This window comes from Musca domestica, unplaced genomic scaffold, assembly GCF_030504385.1.
Source record: "Musca domestica strain aabys unplaced genomic scaffold, Musca_domestica.polishedcontigs.V.1.1 189, whole genome shotgun sequence".
Lineage (NCBI taxonomy): Eukaryota > Metazoa > Arthropoda > Insecta > Diptera > Muscidae > Musca > Musca domestica.
In genome coordinates, this window is record NW_026712244.1 from 194,911 (window position 1) to 221,342 (window position 26,432).

The window sequence follows — 26,432 nt, forward strand, 5'->3', positions numbered from 1 at the left end:
AAAAAATATTTTTGTTTTCAAAGATCTAATAAACGTGGATTTTAAAAAAAAATGTTTTTTTAATGATCCACAAAACATGGATTTAATAAAAATATTTTTTCAAAGATCTAATAAACGTGGATTTAAAAAAAAATATATTTTTTTAATGATCCAAAAAACGTGGATTAAAAAAATATTTTTTCAAAGATCTAATAAACGTGGATTTAAAAAAAAAATTTTTTAAAGATCTAATAAACGTGGATTTTTTAAAAAAATATTTTTTTCAAAGATCTAATAAACGTGGATTTTTTAAAAAAATATTTTTTCAAAGACCTAATATACGTGGATTTTTTAAAAAAATATTTTTTCAAAGACCTAATATACGTGGATTTTTTAAAAAAATATCTTTTTAATGATCCAAGAAACATGGATTTTAAGAAAAAATATTTTTTCAAAGATCTAATAAACGTGGATTTTTTAAAAAAATATCTTTTTAATGATCCAAAAAAACATGGATTTTAAGAAAAAATATTTTTTTCAAAGATCTAATAAACGTGGATTTTTTAAAAAAATAATTTTTAATGATCCAATAAACGTGGATTTTAAAAAAATATTTTTTTGAATGATCCAAAAAAACGTGGATTTAAGAAAAAATATTTTTTAATGATCCAAAAAACATGGACTTAAAAAAAATATATATTTTTTTCAAAGATCTAATAAACGTGGACTTTAAAAAAAAAACATATTTAACATGGATTTAAAAAAAATGTTTTTTAATGATCCAAAAAAGTGGATTTTTTAAAAATATATATATTTTTAATGATCCAAAAAAATATGGTTTAAAAAAAATATTTTTTGAAAGATCCAAAAAAAGTGGATTTTTAAAAAAATATATTTTTTCTAACATCCCAACATGGATCCACTGCTGTCTCCAACGCTTCTATAGCATTGCAAGTTTCCATTTCTTCTCTTCTGCATCCTTTGAAACTCAGAAAAAAAAACTCCTCAATTTAATTTTTACAAAATATACATTTTTTTGTATTTTTGTTTTGTTTTTTTTTTATAATTTTGTTTTTTTTTTTTTCTTTTTATAAATGATATTAATTAATTTTAAGTACAAACTAATAAATGTAACTTAGAGGGAATATATTCTAAATTTAAATCTCGTATACGACGACAAAAAAATATATAATCATTTTATAATAAGGGTTTTGGAAATTATATTGAAAATTCAAGAATATAATTTTTGAGGGGTTTTTTGTTTTTTTTTTTTTCTACCTTTAAGGAAGGATTGATTGGATATAGAAATTTGTAATTTACAAGCGTATTCCAAAGGGGGGTTTTGTTTTTATAAATTTTGTAAATAAATTGGTGTTATTCTTTTCTTGGTGATTTTTTTTAAATTTTTTTTGCCAAAAATATGTTTTACAAATATTTTTTAACATTTTTTCTCTCTCTAAAAATATATAATATATTAGTATTTTTTTATATATATAAGCGGTATACATATATACATTTTAAAAAAGATTTGTAGTGTTTTATTACAATATCGGGTTGTTTTCTATTTGGAGAGGGAGGGAGGAGGGGTTTTTGAGGACATTCAAAATGTTGAAGTCTTTGCAAGCGAACCAATTATCGGTGTTCTGAATGACAATACTCAAACTGAGTGCAAAGTAAACAATTCCGAAACCGATACTTTGGCATGGTATGTTATGGAAGTTTTGTGGATTGAATTTGGTGAAGATGATTCTGCCAGGAAATTCTTTATTCTAAAATAAAATTTTAAATAAATACTAAAGAACCTCTTCCGGGAGGTAGGGAGGGGTTACTATAGTTTTTTAAGAATTTTTTTCAAACTTTTCACTTAGCTTAAAATCATTTGGTAAACTTTTTTTGGACACAGATGACTCACGGATAATGGCTCTTTACATAAAATGAATTGCCTAAGACATGGCAGAATAATGCAGCCATATTATCGATTTTTGGAAAAAAAATAGAATTTCAAATTATTTTGAGATATGTAAAACCACAGCTTTGGGTTGAGAGGAAAAAATTTAAAAATTCTCTAAAGGTTTTTATATAAACGGCTCTAAGAAAAATATTTAAAACTGGCAAATTTTCAATTGATTTTCCTTAGAAAAATCAACTGAAATGCTTCAACAACAAACAATGTAAATATTTAATTGAATTTTCCAATAAGAAAACTGATTAAATGTTGGCCAAGAAAAATTCTGAAAAAAATTAATAATAAGTTCAGGTTCATGATAGGAAATAATGTATAAAAAAAATCAAAATTATTCCATTTTGAAAAAAATTTTTGATTACCTAATTTTTATAGGTACTGAATTTTTGGAAAAAAAAAATATTTTTCTAATCTCAAAACAAATGTTTAATTCTATCCTCAAAAAATTGAAAAAAAAAAATTTTCAATAGTTTTTCCAGAAAAAGTATTTTTTAAATTATATATTTATATATATTTTTTGAAAAATATTTATATTTTGAAAAAAAAAAAAACATTTTTTGCAAAAAAAAAAATATTTGAAAAAACGGAATAATTTGTCGAAAAATGTAGACAAACCAAATGATAATGTGTAATTTTTTTTTTTTTTTAAAGGAAAAATGTTTTTATAACCTCCAAAAATTGAAATATAAGGAAAAAAATGAATAATTATTCAAAAAAAAAAGATATTTTTAAGTATATTTTTTCGAAAAATATCAATTATCTATAAGACATTTTTGTTTCTTGGGAAAAAAATTAAAATTTTTTTATGGATTGTTGTTATTTATTGAAATTTTTTTTTTTTTTTTTTTGAAAAATTTTCATTTCAATTATTTTTGAGGTTAAAAGAAATTGGAAACATTTTTTTAAATCTTTTTTATGGATTGTTGTTATTTACTGATTTTTTTTTAAATTTCCATTTTAATTATTTTTGAGGTTAAGAAAAAATTGGAAAAAAAAATTTGAAAAATTTTATTTTTTTTTAATCTTTTTTATGGATTGTTGTTATTAGTTGATTTTTTTTTTGAAAAATTTTCGCTTTAGTTATTTTTAGGCTAAAAAATTTTTGGGAACAATTTTTTTTTTTTTAAAAATTTTAATTTTTTTTTTTTTGAAAATTTTAAATTGTTTTTACATCTTTTTTTCTTTTTTTAATTTATTATTATTTGGTTGTATATTTTCCGACAAATTATTTTCTTTTTTAAATATTTGTTTTTTTTTTCAAAAATATTAAAAAAAATCAAATTTTTTTTTCAAAAAAATATAATGAAAAATATATTTTTCATATTTTCGGAATAACTCTAGTTTAGTATTTTGGGATTTTTTTTTTTGATAAAATTTTATTTTTTTTTTAAATATTGAATTTTTTTTTTGAAAAATTTCAAATTTTTATAAATCCTTGTTGGATTGTTGTAATTTATTGAATTTTTTTTGAACAATTTATTATTATTTGGTTGAAAACGTGTATATTTTTCGACAAATTATTTTCTTTTTTAAATATTTGTCTTCTTTTTTTTTATAAAAAATTTAAAAAAAATCTATTTTTTTTTTTCAAAAAAATAATAATATTTTTATTTAATATTTTTCATATTCTCGGAATAACTCTAGTTTCGTAAAATCTCTTCGATTTTTTCCAGAGGTAGTTATTTTTACCCTGTTTTCGGGAAATAATTTTTTTCTAGGGGAGGCGGAGCCAGGACGCCTGATTTTTGACCCGAAATTCCGGGTTCAAGACCCGGGCTGGACCCGGATCCACTTACCCGATATAGACAATATATGTATTGTTTAAAATAAATACCTATCCAACAACTGATCACAAGATGGGGTAATTTTTAAGCGGTTCGGAAGCTATAGTCAAATTATTGATTGTTTGGACCCGGATTTTTTTTTATAAAAACCCATTATGGGGGTCAACCAAATTGATGTCAAATTATTGCTGACACTCTTACCTTTACAAAATGCTACAATTTGTGCTTTGTACTATTTTGGGGTCCAGAGATATGGGTCTTTCTACCCGCATAAACCGATTCTAACCAGTTCATTACAATTATATTGTCTATATCGGGTACGTGGATCCGGGTCTAATCGGACTTTTGTGTCAAATCTGGGGTCCCAGGTCCTTCCCTCAAGAAAAAAACTTTTCAGGGTAAAAATACCTAACGTTGGAAGAGAAATTAAAAAAAGAAATAAAGGTTTTACTAAACTAGGGTTTAGCCATATTTTCTCATTTTTAGGTTAGGAAAATTAAAAAAAAATAGAGATCTAATAAACGTGGATTTTTTAAAAAAATATTTTTTCAAAGACCTAATATACGTGGATTTTTTAAAAAAATATTTTTTCAAAGACCTAATATACGTGGATTTTTTAAAAAAATATCTTTTTAATGATCCAAAAAACATGGATTTTAAGAAAAAATATTTTTTCAAAGATCTAATAAACGTGGATTTTTTAAAAAAATATCTTTTTAATGATCCAAAAAAACATGGATTTTAAGAAAAAATATTTTTTTCAAAGATCTAATAAACGTGGATTTTTTAAAAAAATAATTTTTAATGATCCAATAAACGTGGATTTTAAAAAAATATTTTTTTGAATGATCCAAAAAAACGTGGATTTAAGAAAAAATATTTTTTAATGATCCAAAAAACATGGACTTAAAAAAAATATATATTTTTTTCAAAGATCTAATAAACGTGGACTTTAAAAAAAAAACATATTTAACATGGATTTAAAAAAAATGTTTTTTAATGATCCAAAAAAGTGGATTTTTTAAAAATATATATATTTTTAATGATCCAAAAAAATATGGTTTAAAAAAAATATTTTTTGAAAGATCCAAAAAAAGTGGATTTTTAAAAAAATATATTTTTTCTAACATCCCAACATGGATCCACTGCTGTCTCCAACGCTTCTATAGCATTGCAAGTTTCCATTTCTTCTCTTCTGCATCCTTTGAAACTCAGAAAAAAAAACTCCTCAATTTAATTTTTACAAAATATACATTTTTTTGTATTTTTGTTTTGTTTTTTTTTATAATTTTGTTTTTTTTTTTTTCTTTTTATAAATAATATTAATTAATTTTAAGTACAAACTAATAAATGTAACTTAGAGGGAATATATTCTAAATTTAAATCTCGTATACGACGACAAAAAAATATATAATCATTTTATAATAAGGGTTTTGGAAATTATATTGAAAATTCAAGAATATAATTTTTGAGGGGTTTTTTGTTTTTTTTTTTTTCTACCTTTAAGGAAGGATTGATTGGATATAGAAATTTGTAATTTACAAGCGTATTCCAAAGGGGGGTTTTGTTTTTATAAATTTTGTAAATAAATTGGTGTTATTCTTTTCTTGGTGATTTTTTTTAAATTTTTTTTGCCAAAAATATGTTTTACAAATATTTTTTAACATTTTTTCTCTCTCTAAAAATATATAATATATTAGTATTTTTTTATATATATAAGCGGTATACATATATACATTTTAAAAAAGATTTGTAGTGTTTTATTACAATATCGGGTTGTTTTCTATTTGGAGAGGGAGGGAGGAGGGGTTTTTGAGGACATTCAAAATGTTGAAGTCTTTGCAAGCGAACCAATTATCGGTGTTCTGAATGACAATACTCAAACTGAGTGCAAAGTAAACAATTCCGAAACCGATACTTTGGCATGGTATGTTATGGAAGTTTTGTGGATTGAATTTGGTGAAGATGATTCTGCCAGGAAATTCTTTATTCTAAAATAAAATTTTAAATAAATACTAAAGAACCTCTTCCGGGAGGTAGGGAGGGGTTACTATAGTTTTTTAAGAATTTTTTTCAAACTTTTCACTTAGCTTAAAATCATTTGGTAAACTTTTTTTGGACACAGATGACTCACGGATAATGGCTCTTTACATAAAATGAATTGCCTAAGACATGGCAGAATAATGCAGCCATATTATCGATTTTTGGAAAAAAAATAGAATTTCAAATTATTTTGAGATATGTAAAACCACAGCTTTGGGTTGAGAGGAAAAAATTTAAAAATTCTCTAAAGGTTTTTATATAAACGGCTCTAAGAAAAATATTTAAAACTGGCAAATTTTCAATTGATTTTCCTTAGAAAAATCAACTGAAATGCTTCAACAACAAACAATGTAAATATTTAATTGAATTTTCCAAAAAGAAAACTTATTAAATGTTGGCCAAGAAAAATTCTGAAAAAAATTAATAATAAGTTCAGGTTCATGATAGGAAATAATGTATAAAAAAATTCAAAATTATTCCATTTTGAAAAAATTTTTTGATTACCTAATTTTTTTAGGTACTGAATTTTTGGAAAAAAAAAATATATTTTTAATCTAAAAACAAATGTTTAATTATAACCTCAAAAAATTGAAATAAAGTTTTAATAGTTTTCAAGAAAAGGTAAGTTATTTCTAAATTATATATTTATATATTTTTTGAAAAATATGTATATTTTCAAAAAAAATAATTTTTGCAAAAAAGTATTTGAAAAAAAGAAAATAATTTGTCGAAAAATGTAGACAAACCAAATAATAATGTGTAATTTTTTTTCTTAAAAAAGGAAAAATATTTTTCTAACCTCCAAAAATTGATATATATGGAAAAAAGTGAATAATTATTCAAAAAAAAAAAAGATATTTTTAAGTATATTTCTTCGAAAAATATCAATAATAAGACTTTTATTTGTTTCTTGAAAAAAAAATTTAATTTTTTTATGGATTGTTTTCATTTCAATTATTTTTGAGGTTAAAAAAAATTTGGAATTTTTTTTAATCTTTTTTATGGATTGTTGTTATTTATTGATTTTTAAATTGTTTTTTGAAAATTTTTCATTTTAATTTTTTTTTATGTTAACAAATTTTTGAAAATCTTTTTTTTTTTTTTTTGAAAAAATTTTAATTTTTTTTTTAATCTTTTTTATGGATTTTTTGTTGATTTTTTTTTTAAATTTTCGCTTTAATTATTTTTGAGGCTAAAAAAATTTTGGGAACAATTTTTTTTAAATTTTCGAAATTTTTTTTTTTGAAAAAATTTTAATTTTTTTTTTTTTTTTTGAAAATTTTAAACTGTTTTTAAATCTTTATTCTGGATTGTTGTTATTTATTTTTTTTTTTTATTTATTATTATTTGGTTGAAAACGTGTATATTTTTCGACAAATTATTTTCTTTTTTAAATATTTGTTTTTTTTTTTTTTTTTTTCAAAAATATTTAAAAAATTAAAATTATTTTTCAAAAAATATAATGAAAAATATATTAAATAATAAATAAGTAAATAACTCTAGTTTAGTATTTTTATTTAAATTTTGGGATTTTTTTTTTGAAAAAATATGAATTTTTGAAATGATTTTTTTTTTTTTTTTGAAAAATTTCAGTTTTTTTTACATCTTTTTTATGGTTTGTTGTTAGTTATTGAAAATTTTTTTTGACAAATTTATTATTATTTGGTTGAGTACGTTTATATTTTTCGACAAACTATTTTCTCTTTTAAATATTTGTTTTTTTTTTTTTTGGAAAAATATTTAAAAAAATCGTCAGGCAAAATCCCATTATTGTTGTTTTTATAAAAACAACGTTTGTTTATGAGTGGAGAACGATGGTAATGTTTACCAGGGGGTAAGGCAGGGAATACCTAGGTTTCGGAAAGAGCCACCAATCCTCATCAGTTCCCTTGTTTCTTGTCTGGGATATTCTCCCCAGAAGTTATTTAAAAAATAACTTCTATGACAAAAAACATTTTTTACCCAAGTGACGAGATCGTAAGCTCAATAGAAGAGGGACAAAAGAATTACATAAAACTAAAATTCTTTTGGAAAATCTTCTAAATCTCACAACCGCACTTATAAACATTTACATCTTTCTCCACTTGTTATGTTTTCAACAACAAAATACTATGGTATCCCAAACAAGCAAGCCAAACACTGTTCTATTAATAGACACAGGCACGGTCGACAAAGGGGTTTTTGTTGTAACAGACAAAACAAACTTACATGGTTATGTTACTTCGTTCAGGTTGAACGAAAACATAACAAGTGGAGAAAGATGTAAATGTTTATAAGTGCGGTTGTGAGATTTAGAAGATTTTCCAAAAGAATTTTAGTTTTATGTAATTCTTTTGTCCCTCTTCTATTGAGCTTACGATCTCGTCACTTGGGTAAAAAATGTTTTTTGTCATAGAAGTTATTTTTTAAATAACTTCTGGGGAGAATATCCCAGACAAGAAACAAGGGAACTGATGAGGATTGGTGGCTCTTTCCGAAACCTAGGTATTCCCTGCCTTACCCCCTGGTAAACATTACCATCGTTCTCCACTCATAAACAAACGTTGTTTTTATAAAAACAACAATAATGGGATTTTGCCTGACGATTTTTGCAACAACAAAATACTATGGTATCCCAAACAAGCAAGCCAAACACTGTTCTATTTAAAAAAAATCTAATTTTTTTTTTCAAAAAAAAAATGAAAAATATATTTTTCATATTTTCGCAATAACTCTAGTTTAGTAAAAACTCTTCGATTATCTCGAATTTTTTTCCAGAGGTTGTTATCTTTAACCTGATTTCAGGAAACTATTTTTTTTCTAGGGGGACGGAGCCAGGACGCCTGATTTTTGACCCGAAATTCCGGGTTCAAGAACCGGGCCCGGATCCACTTACCCTATATAGACAAAGAAAGAAATACCTATCCAACAACTGATCACAAGATGGGGTAATTTTTAAGCGGTTCGGAAGTTATAGTCAAATTATTGATTGTTTGGACCCGAATTTTTTTTATAAAAACCCATTATGGGGGTCAACCAAATAGATGCCAAATTATTGCTGACACTCTTACCTTTACAAAATGCTAAAATTTGTGCTTATAGTTTTTTTGGGTCCAGAGATATGGGCCTTTTAACCCGCATAACCCGATTCTAACCAGTTAATTAAAATTATGTTGTCTATATCGGGTACGTGGATCCGGGTCTAATCGGGTTCAGAAACCCGGACTTTTGGGTCAAAAATATGGGGTCCCAGGTCCTTCCCTCAAGAACAAAAAATTGTTTTCTTGATCAGGGTAAAAATACCTAACGTTGGAAGAGAAATTTAAAAAAAAATTAAAGTTTTTACTAAACTAGGGTTAAGCCATATTTTCTCATTTTTAGGTTAGGAAAATTAAAAAAAAATTGAGAGACCTCACTTTTTCCCCATCCCTTCAAAACAATTACCCTAGCCATCATCCAATACGGTATCCATTAAATTGAAATGCCAAATTCGTATTCTTTTCCCAAAAAAAGGAAAAGCAGCCTTTTCACATTCTCTCATTTTTAGGGTAGTAAAATTGACTTCTTTTTCAAGAGAACTCACTTTTTTTTCAAAAGACCTCACTTTTTCCCATTCAAAACCGATGTTTACCTCCTCAAAACAATGATTCCGAGCCATCGTCCAATAAGGTGTCCATTAAATCCATATATCTATGCAGATCATCATACACCTGTACATCATTGGGTAATAACAAAGGCCCACAGCCTACTCCCATAACTCCTCCCCCTGCCCCGCCTCCCGCTCCACCACCTTTCAACAAAGGCTATTTAGATGTTTTCGTAACACCACTACTGCTAATACCCGAATAAATATTATTATTATACAAATATGGTATGATATTTGGTTCAATTTCCAGTGTCTGTTTGAGTATTGAACTCATAACGAATTCCGTTGAGACAATCGGACACTTGGGATTACCGAAACGTGTCAAATCCACACACAAATGCATATCATTGGGACATGTCACAATAATATAGGCATTCGGTGATTGGGCATGTATTTCCGCAATGGCCTGGGCGGTGCGTCGTTTTTCCTCCACTTTACCGCCAGATGATTCAATCATGCGTACAATTTCCGAACGGGCAGGAAAAACGTCAGGTGTCACAAAGAAATATCGCCCGGCAAAGAGAGTGGAACGTGTTGTCGACTGAAGAACTGTGTCCAAATGGAATTTTAGATTCTCATCGACGGGTATGTATTCGATGCGATATGGTTCGGGCGGTAGAAATTTCCCAGCCTTGGCACTTTCCACCAACCATTGTGACTTGAGGACATAATCGACATGGCAGACAGCTTGTATAAGTTTACAGGTACGACTTTCGCGTGTCATTACTAAATATGTGGCATCCACAGGATTGTCAACAACAATGCCGCCAAGGGATCTACAAAAAAGGAAGAAGGAATTCATTATTTTTTATATCCATAGAAAAAAAGGATTTTTGATCTGACTTACACTACAGCCTTTTTCAGCGAATCCGGATCGGCCACCTGTGAGAACAATACCTTGGGCGGCTTGGCCGTCTGGGGATATTCAACACAGAGTATGGTTTCAGGTATTTCTTCTTGATATGGTGATATTTTTTGTCGCTTTGCCTTTTCATAGAATGGATCGGCTAAAAAGCGTTTAACCCGCTCGTGAGCTTCTTGGGTTAGGTTAATGGGTGCTTTCCAAGCAGCTAAAACGAGGCAAAAGAAATTATTTGAGGTTATGGTTATGAAAATTTCGGTCTAATATTAAATTATATAACGAATTGTAGGACTGGGAATCTATGTAGACAGATTAGAGCCTAGAAGATCTAGATAGATAAGCTGCAAAAGCCCGAGGATCATTAAAGACCTAAGTATCTAAAACCAAACGACCAAAAGCCAGACAGTCTATGAAAGTGACTTAAAACTCTGGGACTCTATAAAGTCTTCTCAAGGATCGGGAGGACTACGAAGACGAACTTAACAACCCGGGGCCTCTGAATACGATACAAAAGCCTGATTGTCAATAAAGGCCACTTAAAGCTCTGGAAATCTTTAAAAACAACCTCAAAGGCCAGGGAGTCAATAAAAGTAGAAATTAAAATTTCGGCCTAAGATTCTTTTAACTAACGAACTGAAGGGCTGAGAACTTATCTAGACAAATTAGAGTCTAGAAGATCTATATAGATGAGGTGCAAGGCCCCAGGATCAATAGTCTTAAGGTTCTAAAATCAAACGGCCATCAAAAGCCAGACAGCCTTTAAAAGCGGCTTAAAAGTCTGGGACTCTATAAAGACTCAAAGGCCAAGGGACTACAAAGGTCTCAGAGACGATACAAAAGCCTGATTGCCTATAAAGTCCCCTTAAAGCTCTGGAAACCTTAGAAAACGAACCAAAAGTCCAGGCGTCAATAAAAGAGGTCTAAGACAACCTCAAAAACGCAGGCCACCCTAAAACGACACATAATGCCTGGTACTTCACAAAGGCAACTTTAAGCCCTGGAAGTTTATGAAAACGACGTTAAGACGGGCCCCTGAGTACGATACCAAAGGCTGATTTTCTATAAAGGACACTAAATGCTCTGGAAGTCTTTAAAAACGACCCAAAAGCCCAGGAGTCAATAAAAGCGGTCTAAGAGTCTGGGAATTTTGTATGGACTTCTTAAAGACCAGGGAGTCTAAAAAGGCAACCTGAAACCCCCAGGGCAACCTAAAACAACACATAATGCCTGATGCTTCATAAAGGCAACTTTTAGCCCTGGAGGTTTATGAAAACGATATTAAGGCAGGACTCTGAATACGATACCAAAGCCTTATTGCCTATAAAAGCCACACAAATCTATGGAAATCTTTAAAAACGTCCCAAAAGCCCAGGAGCCAAAAAAGCGTTCCTAAGATTCTCGGACTTTATATAGACTTCTTAAAGTCCTGGAAGTCTAAAAAGGCAACAACCCAGGGCTCCCTAAAAGGACACATAAAGTCAGGTGCTATATAAAGCCTACTTTAAGCCCTGGAGGTTTATGAAAACGACGTTAAGGCGGGCCCCTGAGTACGATACCTAAGGCTGATTTTTTATAAAGGACACTTAATGCTCTGGAAGTCTTTAAAAATGATCCTAAATCCCGGAAGTCAATAAAAGGGGTATAGGAGTCTGGGACTTTCTATAGACTTCTTATAGACCTGAACAACCCAGGGTCCCCTAAAAGGACACACAAGTTTTACCTGGTACTCTGTAAAGCCTACTTTAAGCCCTGGAGGTTTAGGAAAACGCGAAGGCAACCTAAAAGCCGGCTTGTCTATAAATATGACATTAAAGCGTGGGATTTGAAAAAAGACGAACCAAAACTTGGAAGTGGACAAAAACGGCACGAGGACAATAAAACGGCCTAGACGTTTATGAAGACATCCTCATGGCCGGTTGTTGTTGTTGTAGCAGCTTATACTGCTGTGACCGTTCTGAATCCTCTCAATCGGGTTCTGCTTCTATGTCCAGCCTCAAAAAGGATGCAACCTATACATTTTGGGTCCACAACGAAACTGGACTTAGGTGAGTAGGTTTGGCTGGCCAGCGAAATAGGTGCAGAGTGTCATGTGGACCTGTGCCACAAGCTGGACAGATGTTCTGAACAACGCTGTCAATCCGCGCAAAATAGGAATTATGACGGCTGCACCATCCGGATCTTAACTGAACCAAATCTACTCGGGTTTGTCGGGGCAGCTCTCGCTCTTGTGCTGTCATGGGAAGGAGATGGTCACCATAAAAACTGGAAGTCTTCAAAGTCGAATTAAAGACCAGGGACGACAAAAATGTCTGTGATTCTTTCAAGCAGACTTAAGGGCCTTGAAGTCTAAAAAGACTAACGAAACGGAGCATTCCAAAATTGTTGAAAACAATCAGAAGCATGGATTTTTATTGGCTGCTAAGAAGCATTCCAGAATTGTTTTCTACAGCCATGAACTTGGATTTTTAAATGCTACAGAGAAGCCTTCCAGAATTGTTTCTACAGCCATGAACTTGGATTTTTAAATGCTACAAAGAAGCCTTCCAGAATTGTTTCTACAGCTAGGATCTTAGATTTTTATATGCTACAAAGACGTCTTCCAGAAGTGTTTCTAAGAACTAGAAAAGTAAATTTAGGCATCCCACAAATGAGCCTTCGAAAATTATTTCTAAGGGCCACAAACTCGTATGTACAGATTCCCACAAGGACGATGGATCTGTATTTTGGGTTTAAATTCTAATAAAAGATTTTCTTCATATGTAGGCCACACTAAGAAGATCAACTTGTTTTAAAGGACCACATAGATGGACGTTTTTAAGACAGCCAGGATTTTTTTCCGTGGATATGAATTGAAAGGCTAACTTAAAAGCACTTTTAAATTATTTTCAAGGGAATAGAAAGTGGAAACCAAAATTCGTTATAGAATAGATTTTAAAAGGCCATTGAAAACCCTCCCCTTTAGGAGCAACTAAATTCCGGGATATGTTGTAAAAGGCTACTAAAAATGGCTCCCTAAGTTGTTTGTAGAGATCTTACTGGGGAACTACAAAAGCTCTATGAATACTTTCTTAAAGAGTCTGGCTAAGAGGTCTTCCGGGATAGTTTTAAAACACCACACAAGTGGATGTCCATATGGCTACTAACAAGCCTTTCTAAAGTTTCCTTCGATTTCTAGGATTATTCGACTAAAACGAGGCCATACTCGTAACAAGCTATCAACAGTCCGCCTGCCACCTGCATATGGCTAAAAGATCTTCCGGGATAGTTTCAAAACACTCCATAAGTGTATGTCCATATGGCTACTAACAGGCCTTTCTAAAGGCCCCCCTAAAACGCCCCCCAGATTTCTACGACTATTAGACTAAAACGATGCCTTAATGAGCATCTCCTATTAAACTATCAATAGTCCTCCTTCCACCTGAACAGGCCAAAAAGGTCTTCCGGGATAGTTTTAAAACATCATATAAGTGGATGTCCATATGGCTACTAACAGGCCTTTCTAAAGGCCTCCCTAAAACGTCCCTCAGATTTCTAGGACTATTAGACTAAAACTAGGCCTTATTGGGCATCTGCTAATAAACTATCAATAGTCCTCCTTCCACCTGAATATGGCTAAAAGCTATTCCGGGATAGTTTTAAAACATCACATAAATGGATGTCCAAAGGGCTACTAACAAGTCTTTCTAAAGGCACCCCTAAAAGGTCCCCTCGATTTCTAGGACTATTAGAAAAAAACGAAGCCTTGCCGAAAATTTCCTACCAAACTACCAACAATCCTCCTTTCTCCTAAATTTGTTTTCCTGGGGGGCCTAAAACTTCGTTGCCATGAACACCCAATGATATTTAACAAAGATATCGGTTATACGTATTTTTTTTCTTCAAGAACACCTTCACCACACCCTGTAAAAAATTTTCCAATACTCAAACAATCTCGAACGTTAAACTCACCCATAAGATGCGGCACCAAACCATAATCAATACGGAATGGTGGCTGGATATTATACTGTTGGTATTTCGGATTGTCATATTGAGACATTGAACTTAGATTGCCTATGGCGATGTCGTTTAACCACATCGAATTGACCATGGGTATATTCCATTCTTTGGCAGCATTATACATTTCACCCTCGAATTTTTTACACACCAGCACCGTGTTCATCTTGGACAGATATGATGTGTAGATGGCACCACATTCCTGGACCATTTGTTTGATGCGATGTTCCTCTTTCGGTTCATAGCCATTCGAGGCAATGATGTGTCGCTCCAGGGGTTTTTGGTGACCAAATTGACTGGGGAAGGGTAAGTGTAGGGGTTGCCACGGCGGCAGTAGCTGTTTCTTTAGACAAATGTCACTAAGCCAATAGGCGGTGATGCAACGTTTCGATTCTCGCAGAGCTTGCATGACCACACCATGACGTTGTGTGCGACACAGAACGTGGGTAACACGAGGGCAATAGACTTTTTCAATGTCGCCACCAAATTGTCGTATGGTTTCCATCCAAATGGGCAGCTCATCACCATCCGTCTCCTCGTACTCCTCGACAATGTAAAATGTACAGCCGACCAAAAACAGATCGGGGGGTAATTTTAGATTGGGATTATGGCCATAGTATTGTGGCCTTTGGGGTATGGGAATTTGGGTGACACGACCCTGTTGTATGTAACCGGCTGGGGTCATTATGCCGGGTGGGCCATGACCATGATGGCCACCATGCAGTTGTCCAGGAGCTGCAACAACCTGCTGCTGGACTGCACCACCACCGCCAGCTGTTACAATCAGTTGTTGTTGTACAATTTGTTGTTGCTGCGGTTGTCCTGGTACACCAGCGGCCAGAATTGTATTGGCAGCTACTGGACCGGTGGCAACACCGGCCGTCGCTGACATTTGACTTTGTAAAATGGGTCGGCGCATTTGTTGCTGTTGCACCGGGTGCTGTTGTTGTTGTTGTTGTTGTTGTTGCTGCTGCTGCTGTTGTTGTAGGAGCAGTAATTCCTGCTGGCTGCGCACTACTCCCACAACACCACCAGCAGCAGTAACACCACCAACTTGTTGGGTAATTATTTGATTGGGAATGACTGAACCACCACCGCCGCCAGGGGTTACAGCCGTTGGGGTGTTGGGATGAGAAGGTGGGACATGATGTGGGGGTTGCTGTTGCATGTTGGCATTGTGTTGTTGGGTCATCAAACGCAATGTGACGGCAGCACTGGCTTCCATTGTTTGCTGGCCAGCAGCAGCAATGACACCAGGACCAGTGACGGCTGTTTGGACGACAGCAGGATTAAGATGCTGCTGCTGTTGTTGTTGTTGATTCATTATAATTTGTTGCTGTTGTTGCAGAGACTGTTGTTGTTGTTGTGGTCCAGCCACAACAACTTGGGTTTGTTGTATAATTTGAGGTTGTTGCTGTTGTAATTGGGGATGCTGTTGTTGTTGAAGCTGTTGCTGCTGCTGCTGCTGTTGGACAGCCAATACTTGTTGTTGTTGCTGCTGCTGGGTCTGCAACTGACCCGTGGGATCTTGCACCATTTGCACCATACCTTGTTGCTGCATTTGTTGTTGTTGTTGCGGCTGCTGCTGTTGTTGCTGTTGCACACGATTGTTTAACATTTTTGCCAGGGCCGTTTTGGTATTCAAATTCATTTGTTGCTGCTGAGTCTGTATCATATTGAGATGTTGTTGCTGCTGCTGCTGCTGTTGTTGCATTTGTCCCTCACCACCACCACCACCGACACCGGGCGTCATGGCCTGATTTGACGACATAACCACGGTTTGGGGTGCCAAAGTAGTAATTACATTGCCGCCGGAGCCGCCTTGCAGTTGAGCTAAATGGAAAATTAGAAAGAAAGAAAAATGCATACAACACGATATCTTAGTTAAATTCATTCTCTTCTTCTAATTTTTTTGTGGTTGTTGTTGTTTTTTCTGGTGCGGGAAAAGGTAGATAAAGGGGAAAAATGTTCTTTTAATTGCACACAAAAAAACACAAAAGTGGGGAGGAATAAATTATAAAGAAGTTTGGTAACTTGAGGAGAAAAATAGAATCTTTCTTAAAAAAAAATAAATAAATAAATAAATAAAAAAAAAAATTAGAAAATTAAAAGTCGGGTTTGCCCACCGATGTATACCCTCATTTAAATATATTTTGCCCTCTGTTATGATTTTTCAAATGTTTGACCCGCTATGGCTATTCCTTCGGAGGGCCAATATTGTTCACTTCGTATCGGACCTAAATAAATATGATATAAATATTGCGGCGTGCCAGGTTTGGACTACATCAACTACTTCCTTTACTTTATGTGAGATATGTGATATGTTTTAGAAAATGTTGAAATATGCGTGAGGTACCAGATATAGTGGATCGAAGTATTCCATTTTCAGACTTCATATAATATGTACAGATACAAATATTGGTGTGGGCAAAATTACAAGAAAATCGAACATTTATATTCACTTCTATGCAAAACCATAAATTCCATATTCATCTTAGGTCACTGGCTGAGAGAAATATTTAGATCTGAAACATTTAGCAAGTTGTAAAGAATCGCTGAATTACAAGTTGTGACAGATATAAGTATTGGAAATTGTGACCATTTGTGGGTGAGGTAGCAGAAGGGACTGGCAGGACTATATATCATCTTTACAACAGATCCTGTGTTAGCAAAAATGTTTGTGTGTGAAATTTGAAGAGAGTTAGATGCTTATTTCATTTTTTTGAGTATTTTGTTTTTCAAAATCTTGAACCCTATGTGAGGGAGTTACCAGAAGGAATTGTCCGATCTCTACCATCTTTATATCAGACCTTGTGTTTATGGAAATAGTGAGATGTACCAAAACTGAATGGAATAGGATGTTAATTTCGTGTTTTATGAGCTACATGGATATTCAAAATGTTGACCCTTTGTGGGGGAGGTACCAGAAAGAGTTCGCCGATATATTCCATCTTCACAGCAGATCTTGTGTTAGTAGAATTAATGAGATGTGTGAAATATGAAGAGAACCGCATGCTTATTTCGGATTTTGTTGATCTTTTGGTTATTCAAAACTTTGACCCTTTGTGTGGGAGGTACCAGAAGATATGGCGCGATCTCTACCATCTTTATATCAGATCTTGTGTTGCTGGAAATATTTAGATCTACCAAGTCTAAATGGAATCCGATGTTAGATTCGCGTTATATAAGCTTGACGAATATTCAAAATTTAGAACCTTTGTGAGGGAAATACCAGAAGGAGTGGACCAATAGATTCCATCTTCACAGCAGATCTGGTGTTAGTAAAAATAATAGCATGTATGAAATTTGAAGAGAACCGGGAGCTTATTTCGGATTTTATTAGCGTTTTCGTTATTCAAAATTTTAAACCTTTGTGGGGGAGGTACCAGAAGGAATGGTCCGATCTCTACCATATTTATAACAGATCTTGTGTTGATGGAAATATTTAGGTGTACCATGTCTGATTGGAATCGGATGTTTATTTCGTGTTTTAAGAACTTCATGAATATTCAAAATTTTGACTCTTTGTGGGGGAGGTACCAGAAGGAGTGGACCGATATATTCCATCTTAACACCAGACCTTGTTTTAATAAAAATATTCCGATGTGTGTAATTTAAAGAAAATCGGACACTTACATCACATTTTATAAGAGTTGTAATTATTCAAAATTTTGACCCTTTGTGGGGGAGGTACTTGATGGAGTGGACCGATATTGTCCATTTCCGCACCTGACCTAGCACTGACGAAAGTATTGGGATTTGCAAAGTTGGAGCAAAATCGGATTATCCCTCTTCTTTCTGGGCAGTAAATTATTTTCTATGAAAATTTCAACCTTTTGTGTGAGAGGTACCAGAAGGAGTGGACCGATATTGCCCATCTCCGAACTCGATCTATGTTTGACAATAATATTACGTTGTACCAATTTTGGAACAAATCGGATACTCCCTTCGAGAGTTATCGTGCGCACCAGCCAGACAGACAGACACACGGACGGACATCGCTAGACTGACTTTAAATGTCCTGAAACGGATTTAGTCCAAAGAAAAATTGTTATTTCAAAATTGTTATTTCAACCAATGTTATTGGCCGTCTCAAATGATATATACCCTCCCTGGTCATATGGCTAAGGGTATAAAAATGTTTGTATAGATTGAAGCCTGATTCAAAAGAATATCCGAATGAACCTTGAAGACTTCTTTAAGAATTACAAAGGGCAATCAGGAAAGCAGCTGAGGTAGTTAAGGACTTGATAGAACGACATTTAAAGGATCTTCAAAAATCTCTAGTCATCTACTGCTTTGAAGCTCTTTATGCTGGGTACCTGGGCACAAAAACGTACGGGGGAATATAGAAGATCACAGTCACAGGTCCGCTAATTGACCTAACTATAAATCCATTATTGCACTATTATGTGAACAAAACTTGAAATGTCTACTTCGGGGTCAACATCTGAAACATCTGTGATTCCTCTCCCGACATAAAAAGTTATCTCCATCGCACTGTTTAAATACAAGTACATTCCTAATCGAAAAGGCGCCTGTTCAAAGTTTTTAGAGAACTAATAAAACCTTTGTTCCTGATTGTTGAGTGACCCATGATCATTATTATTCGCAAGGAGCCTCCAGGGGGATAATTTTTTTAGGTCAGAATGTCATTGATTCAATGCCATTATTTTTCATCTACACCTTTTTGCCAAATGTTTAAGCAAATGAAACCTTAAGTCTGCTCCTAAAGTCTATGGCTTCTTGAGCCAGTTTGGACCCAACTATAATGGGAGGAGATCCTTGTTTGATAGACAATTATAATAACAAACAAAGTATTGAAACAGATCTTACCTTGACCACCCTGCATGGTTTGGCCTGCAACCATTTGATTGGTTACAACAGTCTGTTGTTGCTGTTGCGGTTGTTGGATAATGGTTTGCTGTTCAATTACCTGGCCACCGGGACCGGTGATGACTTGAACAGTTTGGTGGCCTGGTTTTTGGCCAACAATTTGCTGCTGCTGTTGGACAGCCTGTTGTTGAGCCGCCGCTGCGGCTGCTTGTTGCTGTTGCTGCAATTGAACACGCAATTGCTGTCGTTGCAATAGTATCTGTTGATTGGGATCGTTGGGATTAAACATTTGCTGTTGTTGTTGTTGCTGCTGTTGCAATTGTTGTTGGCTTATATTAACGGCCGTCCCAGCCACTCCCACACCTCCGCCGGCCGTGACTATCTGTTGCTGCTGCTGCTGTCCAATGGGCGTTAGACCCGGTGCCCTTCCCGTTCTTACCACCACCTGACGTTGTTGCTGCTGCAACCATTGCATTTGTTGTTGTTGTGTCAGGCCAGCCGGCATTTGAGATTGCACAATAATGTGCTGGGTGGTGGGAGCCACTGGCCTGGGCGGTGTGCCCAAAGCACTGGCCACAACATTGGGGGCACCCGGACGTGGTTGATAGGCCACCTGTTGCCTTAGCATAACCCGCTGCTTACTTTGTTGTAGTTTGGAAATATATTCGGCCTTCTTGATGGGATCCAGGGACATGAAGTGGGCATGGGTTTTGTCGTCGAGATGGATTAGTTGGCGTTGGGGCTGGGCACCGGGCGGAAGTATGGCAGCCGATTGTTGTTGCCATTGTCCGGCAGCTGAGGGTCGTATGGATCGAATGAATTGTTGTTGTTGTGGTGGTGGCTGTTGTTGTTGTTGTTGGGGTATAATCTGTTGGATTTGTGGCTGTTGGCCCTGTAGGGGAGATTGTAGCCCACCACCAGTGGAACCGGGGGTGCCTGGTTGTTGCTGTTGCTGCTGCTGCTGGGCAGGACTTTGGGGTGACCAATGGGGTTGCTGTTGTGCCTGTTGATGTTGTGGCGAACTGGCCTGTTGTATAAGTATTTGTTGTTGTTGTTGCTGCTGTTGTGGTGATTGTGGAGGCGGTGTTTGTTGCGGCATTCTCTGACCCTGTTGTTGAGGTTGTTGCTGCTGTTGGATAAGCGTTGTTTGTTGTAGAGGTTGTTGCTGTAAAATAATCTGCTGCTGCTGCTGATGTTGTGGTGACTGCGACAGTTGCTGTTGTTGGGGATCCAGTATCTGCTGCTGTTGAATTTGCATTTGTTGTTGTTTCTGCTGTTGCACCAAAATCTGTTGCTGCTGCTGCTGTTGGGGATTTTGTAGAATCGTTTGGCTCCCAGCCACAATATGTTGCTGGGGTATCGTTTGTTGTATAATAATTTGTTGCTGTTGTTGTTGGCCTGGATGTTGGGGGCTTTGTTGCAGAATTTGTTGTTGTACAATTTGTGGCTGTGTGCCCTGTTGGCCCACAACAATACCAGTCGTTTGCTGCTGCTGCTGCTGTAATTGAGACTTTTGTTGGAATTGCAATTGTTGTTGCTGTTGTTGTAAATATTGCAATCGTTGAGGATTATTGATAATTTGTTGGTTAATGACAATTTGTTGCTGTTGCGGCTGCTGGGGATGGGGAGATTGCTGCTGCTGTGGTGAAGCATTGGGCGCCACTTGATGTTGCTGCAAAAGTATTCTTTGTTGCTGCTGCTGCTGCTGTTGTGGCGATTGCAAGACATTCCCCTCTAAATCAAGAACTTGTTGTTGATGCACAATAGTTTGTTGTTGTTGCTGTTGCTGTGCCAGCGTCCTTTGCTGGCCATACATTGGAGGTGGCGCCTGTTGTTGTTTCATCATTTGATTGGGACTTTGACCAATTTGCTGTACAATTTGTTGTTGGCCTACAACAGTCTGCATTTGTTGTTGAGGTTGTCCAGCAGCCACCGCCGCCTGCTGCTGCTGAAGTTGTTGTTGTTGCTGCTGCTGCTGCATCGCCGTAACATTCGTCTGATTGACAATAAAGAAATTCTGATTTTGTTGGTTTTGTTGTAGTATTTGTTGTTGTTGTTGCAAACTTAATTGATTGAATTGTTGTTGACTGATAATATATTTCGGTTTATTTGGAGTACCCGGTGGGGGAGCGGCCGGAGCTGCAATATTTGTATTTCCACCAGTGGTACTAAGGACCTGTTGCAATTGTCCCCCCCCTGCCACCTGTTGTTGTTGAGTATTTTGAAGTTGTTGTTGTTGTTGCTGCTGCTGCTGCAATTGGACCTGCCTTTGTTGTAAAATTTGTTGCTGTTGTTGGGGGGTGGCGGTTTGGAAAGTTGTGCCCGGTGCCGGTTGTATTGTCTGTTGAATAATTCGCACCCCACCCGCCTGAGATGTTTGCGAATGGGGCTGCTGTTGTTGTTGTTGATTTTGTAATAATTGTTGTTGTTGCTGTTGTTGCATAAGAATTTGCTGCTGTCTTTGCTCTTGTTGCTGCGGTGAGGTACCCACAAATTGCATCTGCGGCTGCTGCTGCTGCTGATTAGGGGATTGTTGGACCACTTGTTGTTGTACAACTTGTTGTTGCTGCACAACTTGTTGTTGTTGTAATTGAGATTGTAATTGTTGTTGTTGCTGCTGCTGATTACCAATCATATTTTGCTGTCCACCCGCCGACTGCTGTTGCAGATGCTGGGGTGATACCATTCCAGTTTTTTGCTGCAAAATTTGTTGTTGCTGTGGCTGCTGTTGCTGTTGTTGTTGTTGCAATTGTAACATTTGTTGTTTCTGTTGTTGCACTGTAACCATGTGGCTTTGTATGATTTGTTGTCCCTGGGCTGTGGCCGTGTTTATGACCTGCCTTTGGCCAGTAACCCCTCCAACCGTTGGGTTATTGGAATTGCCCAACAATGGCTGTTGTTGGGGTTGAGGTTGAGCCTGCTGGGGAGAGGGTTGCTGAGTCTGGGCTTGCTGCTGCTGCTGTTGAGTCTGGGCTTGTTGCTGCTGCTGTAATTGTTGTTGTTGCTGCTGCTGCAACTGCTGCTGCTTCAGTTGTTGGGTCCTCATAATAAGGGACTCATGATTGGGACTAGGTGCGGAACGACTTAGAATCTGAGCCACTTGAACCGGATCTGTGGGATCTATGGGCTTATGATTGGAAATTTGCATTTTCGATTGTTGCTGTTGCATTATTGGTGAGGGTGGTGCGGGAGAAGCCCTATGCTGAGGAGATTGCTGCTGCTGCTGTTGTTGTTGCTGTTGCTGCTGCATTTGTTGCATTTGCAATTGCACCCGCTGAGGTTGCTGGAATGGCTGTGGCGACATCATGTGCTGGGGAGATTGTTGTTGTTGCCTCTGTTGTTGTTGCTGCTGCTGCTGCTGGGATTGTCGGACTTGCTGTAATTGCTGGCGCAGCTGTTGTTGTGGTCCGGCCATTCCTGGTGATTGAGGAGGTGGTGGGGGAGTCATTTGAGGTGCAGGAGATTGTAGCTGACGAGGTGATGGATTTTGCTGCATTCGTGGCGACTGTTGTTGCATTTGCATTTGTTGTTGTTGCTGCTGCTGCTGCTGCTGTTGTTGAGCCTGCTGCTGAGCTTGTTGCAATTGAAGTTGCTGCTGCAACTGTTGCTGTTGTTGCTGCAATTGTTGTTGCTGTTGTTGTAGTTGTCGCTGCAGTGCCTGCTGATTGGGTGTCAAAGTCTGGCCACTTTGTATGTGTTGTTGTAATTGCATTAGCTGTTGTTGCACCATTTGTTGTTGCCTCAAAATGTGCTGATGCATCATCTGGGGTGACATGGTAATGGTCTGCTGTTGCGGCTGCTGCTGCGGACTTGGTTGCTGAATCGTTTGTCCAGCAGAAGTGGCTGCCATGGACTGCGGACCAGCCGTTGAGGGCGACATTTGAATTTGGGAGATATGCTGAGGCGATTGACCCGGCTGTGGTGTGGTCGATGGTTGGGGGGTGCGTGGAGCCTGAGGTGTTTGTCGACCACTTAGAGGCTGGGGTGTCCTAGGCGGCTGTGGTGTACCCGTGGGTGTAGGAGTTCTGGAGTCGGGATTTGTTGAGGTGGGTGTACGTGGAGGCTGGGGCATAAATTGTTGCTGTTGTTGGCCCTGGCCCTGATTGGGGGATTGGAGTTGCTGCAATTGTTGTTGTTGCGGATGCACCTGTTGCTGCTGTTGTTGTTGTTGTTGTTGTAAGCTAACATTTGGTATAATTTTTTGTTGCAGAATAATTGGTTGTGGCTGTCCACCGGCCGTGGTAATTGCACTTGTTGTTGTTGTCGTACCCGTTTGGGAGACTTGTGATGCTTGAATGAGATGATGTTGTTGTTGTTGTTGCAGAATTTGTTGTTGGCTAACATTACGTGGCCTTACGAAAACAATTTGCGATTGTTGAGCCTGTTGCTGCGGTGAAGGAGCTGGCGGAGGTGGTGGTGGCGGCTGTGATTGTGGTTGCTGTTGTTGTTGTTGTTGTAATTGTAAATTGGTCGTTGCCAGCGAATGATCCATGGAGTGATTACCCCCAAAAGGTGATGTGGCCCCACTTTTTGGTGTTGTCGGTGTGGAAGATGAGGTAGTTGCTGCCGATGTTCCTGTCACCGGTGAGCTGGAGGTAAGGACATTGGTTGGTTGTGATTGTTGGTGTTGTTGTTGTGGTTGTTGAGTTAGGGCAGTCTTGTTATTGTCTTTTGCAGCGGCGGCAGTTATTTGTACAGCTGCTGCCTGCAGTTGCGATTTTATATTGGCTATACTTTGGGCAGCATCTAGGGAGGACAGGGAAGGCGATTCACTGACCTTGTCTATTAGGGTGTCATCATCAAAACCCAAAATATTGGATAAGGATTGTTCCACAGACTGGGGCACCACAGTGGTGCTAGTGGTGGTAGAAGGAGGCGGAGGAGGTTGGGGCTGCTGGGTGGAAACTGGAGGCGGAATATTGGCAACAGGCGATGCTGATGTCACAGTAGGCGGCTGGGACTGGGTGGGTGTTGTTGGTCCAGATGAAAGTCGGCTATTATTTCCACTGGATGTTGCTGCGGCGGCATTGGACGCTGCTGCCGGTGCTGCTATTTGAGGTAATTTTGGTTTCTCCACTATTTTGAGAAGACGCGGATGATAGCCATCACATGCTAATAATTTCTTTTGTTTCAAACAATCCACAACCCAATCGGGTGTAACAATGCTTATGGCACTTTTGGGTAGGGCAATGGCTTTCGTATAGACTGGACCCCCAGCCATGCCAGCAATTAAGTGACTATTGTTTCCATTAAAATTTGCCGTCACCTGGGCTCCATTATACGTCAGCATGGCGTACAAACGTTTACGATCACTGGCCGAGACATTGACAATGGCCACGGAAATGTTTTTCATTAAACGATTAACGCTGGGATCAAATGCCGCTGTGGAAGCCAAACGTCCCAGCTTAACGCTGTGCAACACCCATTGTTCTGTCACTGGGATGACCGTATACAGATCCAAGTTCATAGCCAATTCATCTTCATGATAATTGGGAGCACATATTAAATGGGTGACCATATCGGTGAGGAAGGATTTTTTCTGGGCGCCACCATTTTTGAGCAATTGGTCAATCTAGGGAAAAAAAGGAGGGTGAAATAATTAGAAATTCTATGTCTTTTATATTTTCCTATTTTGTAATTTCTAAAGAAATGGTGTAATTATTTTTAATATAAAACCTCTGTGTCACCCTGTGCTGAAAATATAACATTTTTACCGCACTCTTCAGGCACACACACACACACAAACCGCCTGACAACTGATTGTCAAACTAAGCGCCTTCTCCATTAGATGAAGAAAAAAAACTAGATTTCCATAGAGTAGCGCGCTTCATAGCCACTCTACAACACCTACCTCATCTTCCAAATTGCCCACAACAAAATATCGTATATTTGTAAATAAATTTTCACTTATTTTCAAATTTTCCATGATTATTCCACTTCACTCATTGATTCACAACAGCGGGGACAGGCAGATAATTTTCTTTGTTTTTGTTAACCAAGTGAAGTGGCGTGCGTGCCGTTCCGTTCCGTCGTGTTTTCTTTTCTTCTCAGCTTTTCAGACACCAAATTTTTGGCCCAAAAACAAAATTCACTATTTTTCGGCTTTTTCAACGATTTTATGATGAAACTTCATTTGATAACACAACACGGATGTTTTATTTGTTTGCTGAACATCTTTTTAGAACTGTAAACATATTTATAATAAGGTTTTTCGGTGTTTTTCTTGTAAATTAAATCAAATAAACCAAAAAAAGAACGCCACTCGAAGAAGAAATGTAGGTCTCTCCAGATCGAGAGAGAGAGAGCGGTGGCAAACAATCGATTATACTATCAGTCGATGATGCCACTATCGATAGTGACGGTGAAATCTTAAAGTGGGTTCATATGATGACTGGCTGAAATGATAACAAGAAGCCATGATTCTGGTATTCATCATGAAACGATAACACTGAATTTGGAAATGTAATGATATAATTGCAATTTTTATACGTATATTTGTAATTACTACTTAATTGCACTGAAACGGTTGATTTATTTTTTAATATATTAACAGGGTAATGTTAAAATTACCTAAAATTCGACGTATTCGGTATAAATATTTCAAGACAGGAGTCAAACATATGAATTTGTATGAATATTACACAAATGCGTCGAGCGTACAAATTTTCAAAGTTAAACAATTTTAACATAATTTTTTTTGTGAAAACAGAAATGTATAGAAAAATGAGAATTTCTGCAATATGTATTTTTTTGTAAATGGATAAATTTTAAAATTTATAATTTTTTTCAAAATAGATTGGTAGATTTTGGTATGTGGGTAATAGGGACGTACAAAATATTTTACCATAGTGGGGTAGTTGAATATTAAAGTACGCCACGCCGAATTTTAGTAGGAAGAATTTTAGCCCAGTAGTGGGATTTTCTAACTGATTTTTTAAGTTACCAACAAAAATCGGTGACTGAAACCCAAAATTTTGATATAAAAAAGAAAGGTGGGAATACATAAAGCGCTTATCTGGCTGGCTTCTTCGGAAATGAACAAAGGAGGCTATGGCCAAAATCGAACTAAGTCAACCTAAAGCTACCTTGTTCCTCTACGAAGAAGCCAGATGATGACTTAAGCCAGCCAAATATGCGCTTTATGTATTCCTACCCGAAGTTAAAGTTAACAACATTGGAATCTATCGATAGGTCTTGGGGACTACTTGGAATCTCCTTTTTTTGAAAATCTACCTGCTTTCTTCTACCATGCTTGTAGCTGACAAGTTTTTATCTGTATTAACTTTGAAGATAGGAATATATAGATATATTTTTTTGATTTAATGAATTGGTCAGTTTTTTTTTTTT

The 26,432-nt window shown here is 35.9% G+C and overlaps 1 protein-coding gene across 1 annotated transcript; it reads right to left on the bottom strand.

Annotated features, from left to right (window-relative positions):
• Positions 1-8,639: 8,639 nt before the first annotated feature.
• LOC101898064 (trichohyalin) lies at positions 8,640-25,377 on the bottom strand. The gene is made up of 5 exons (XM_011298313.3): positions 24,937-25,377; positions 19,086-24,657; positions 14,205-16,082; positions 10,242-10,464; positions 8,640-10,170 (listed from the first exon to the last, which is right to left on the bottom strand). Exons 1-5 carry the CDS (start codon positions 25,009-25,011, stop codon positions 9,552-9,554), a joined length of 8,367 nt encoding a protein of 2,788 aa, XP_011296615.2. The 5' UTR covers positions 25,012-25,377; the 3' UTR covers positions 8,640-9,551.
• Between the last annotated feature and the right edge of the window lie 1,055 nt (positions 25,378-26,432).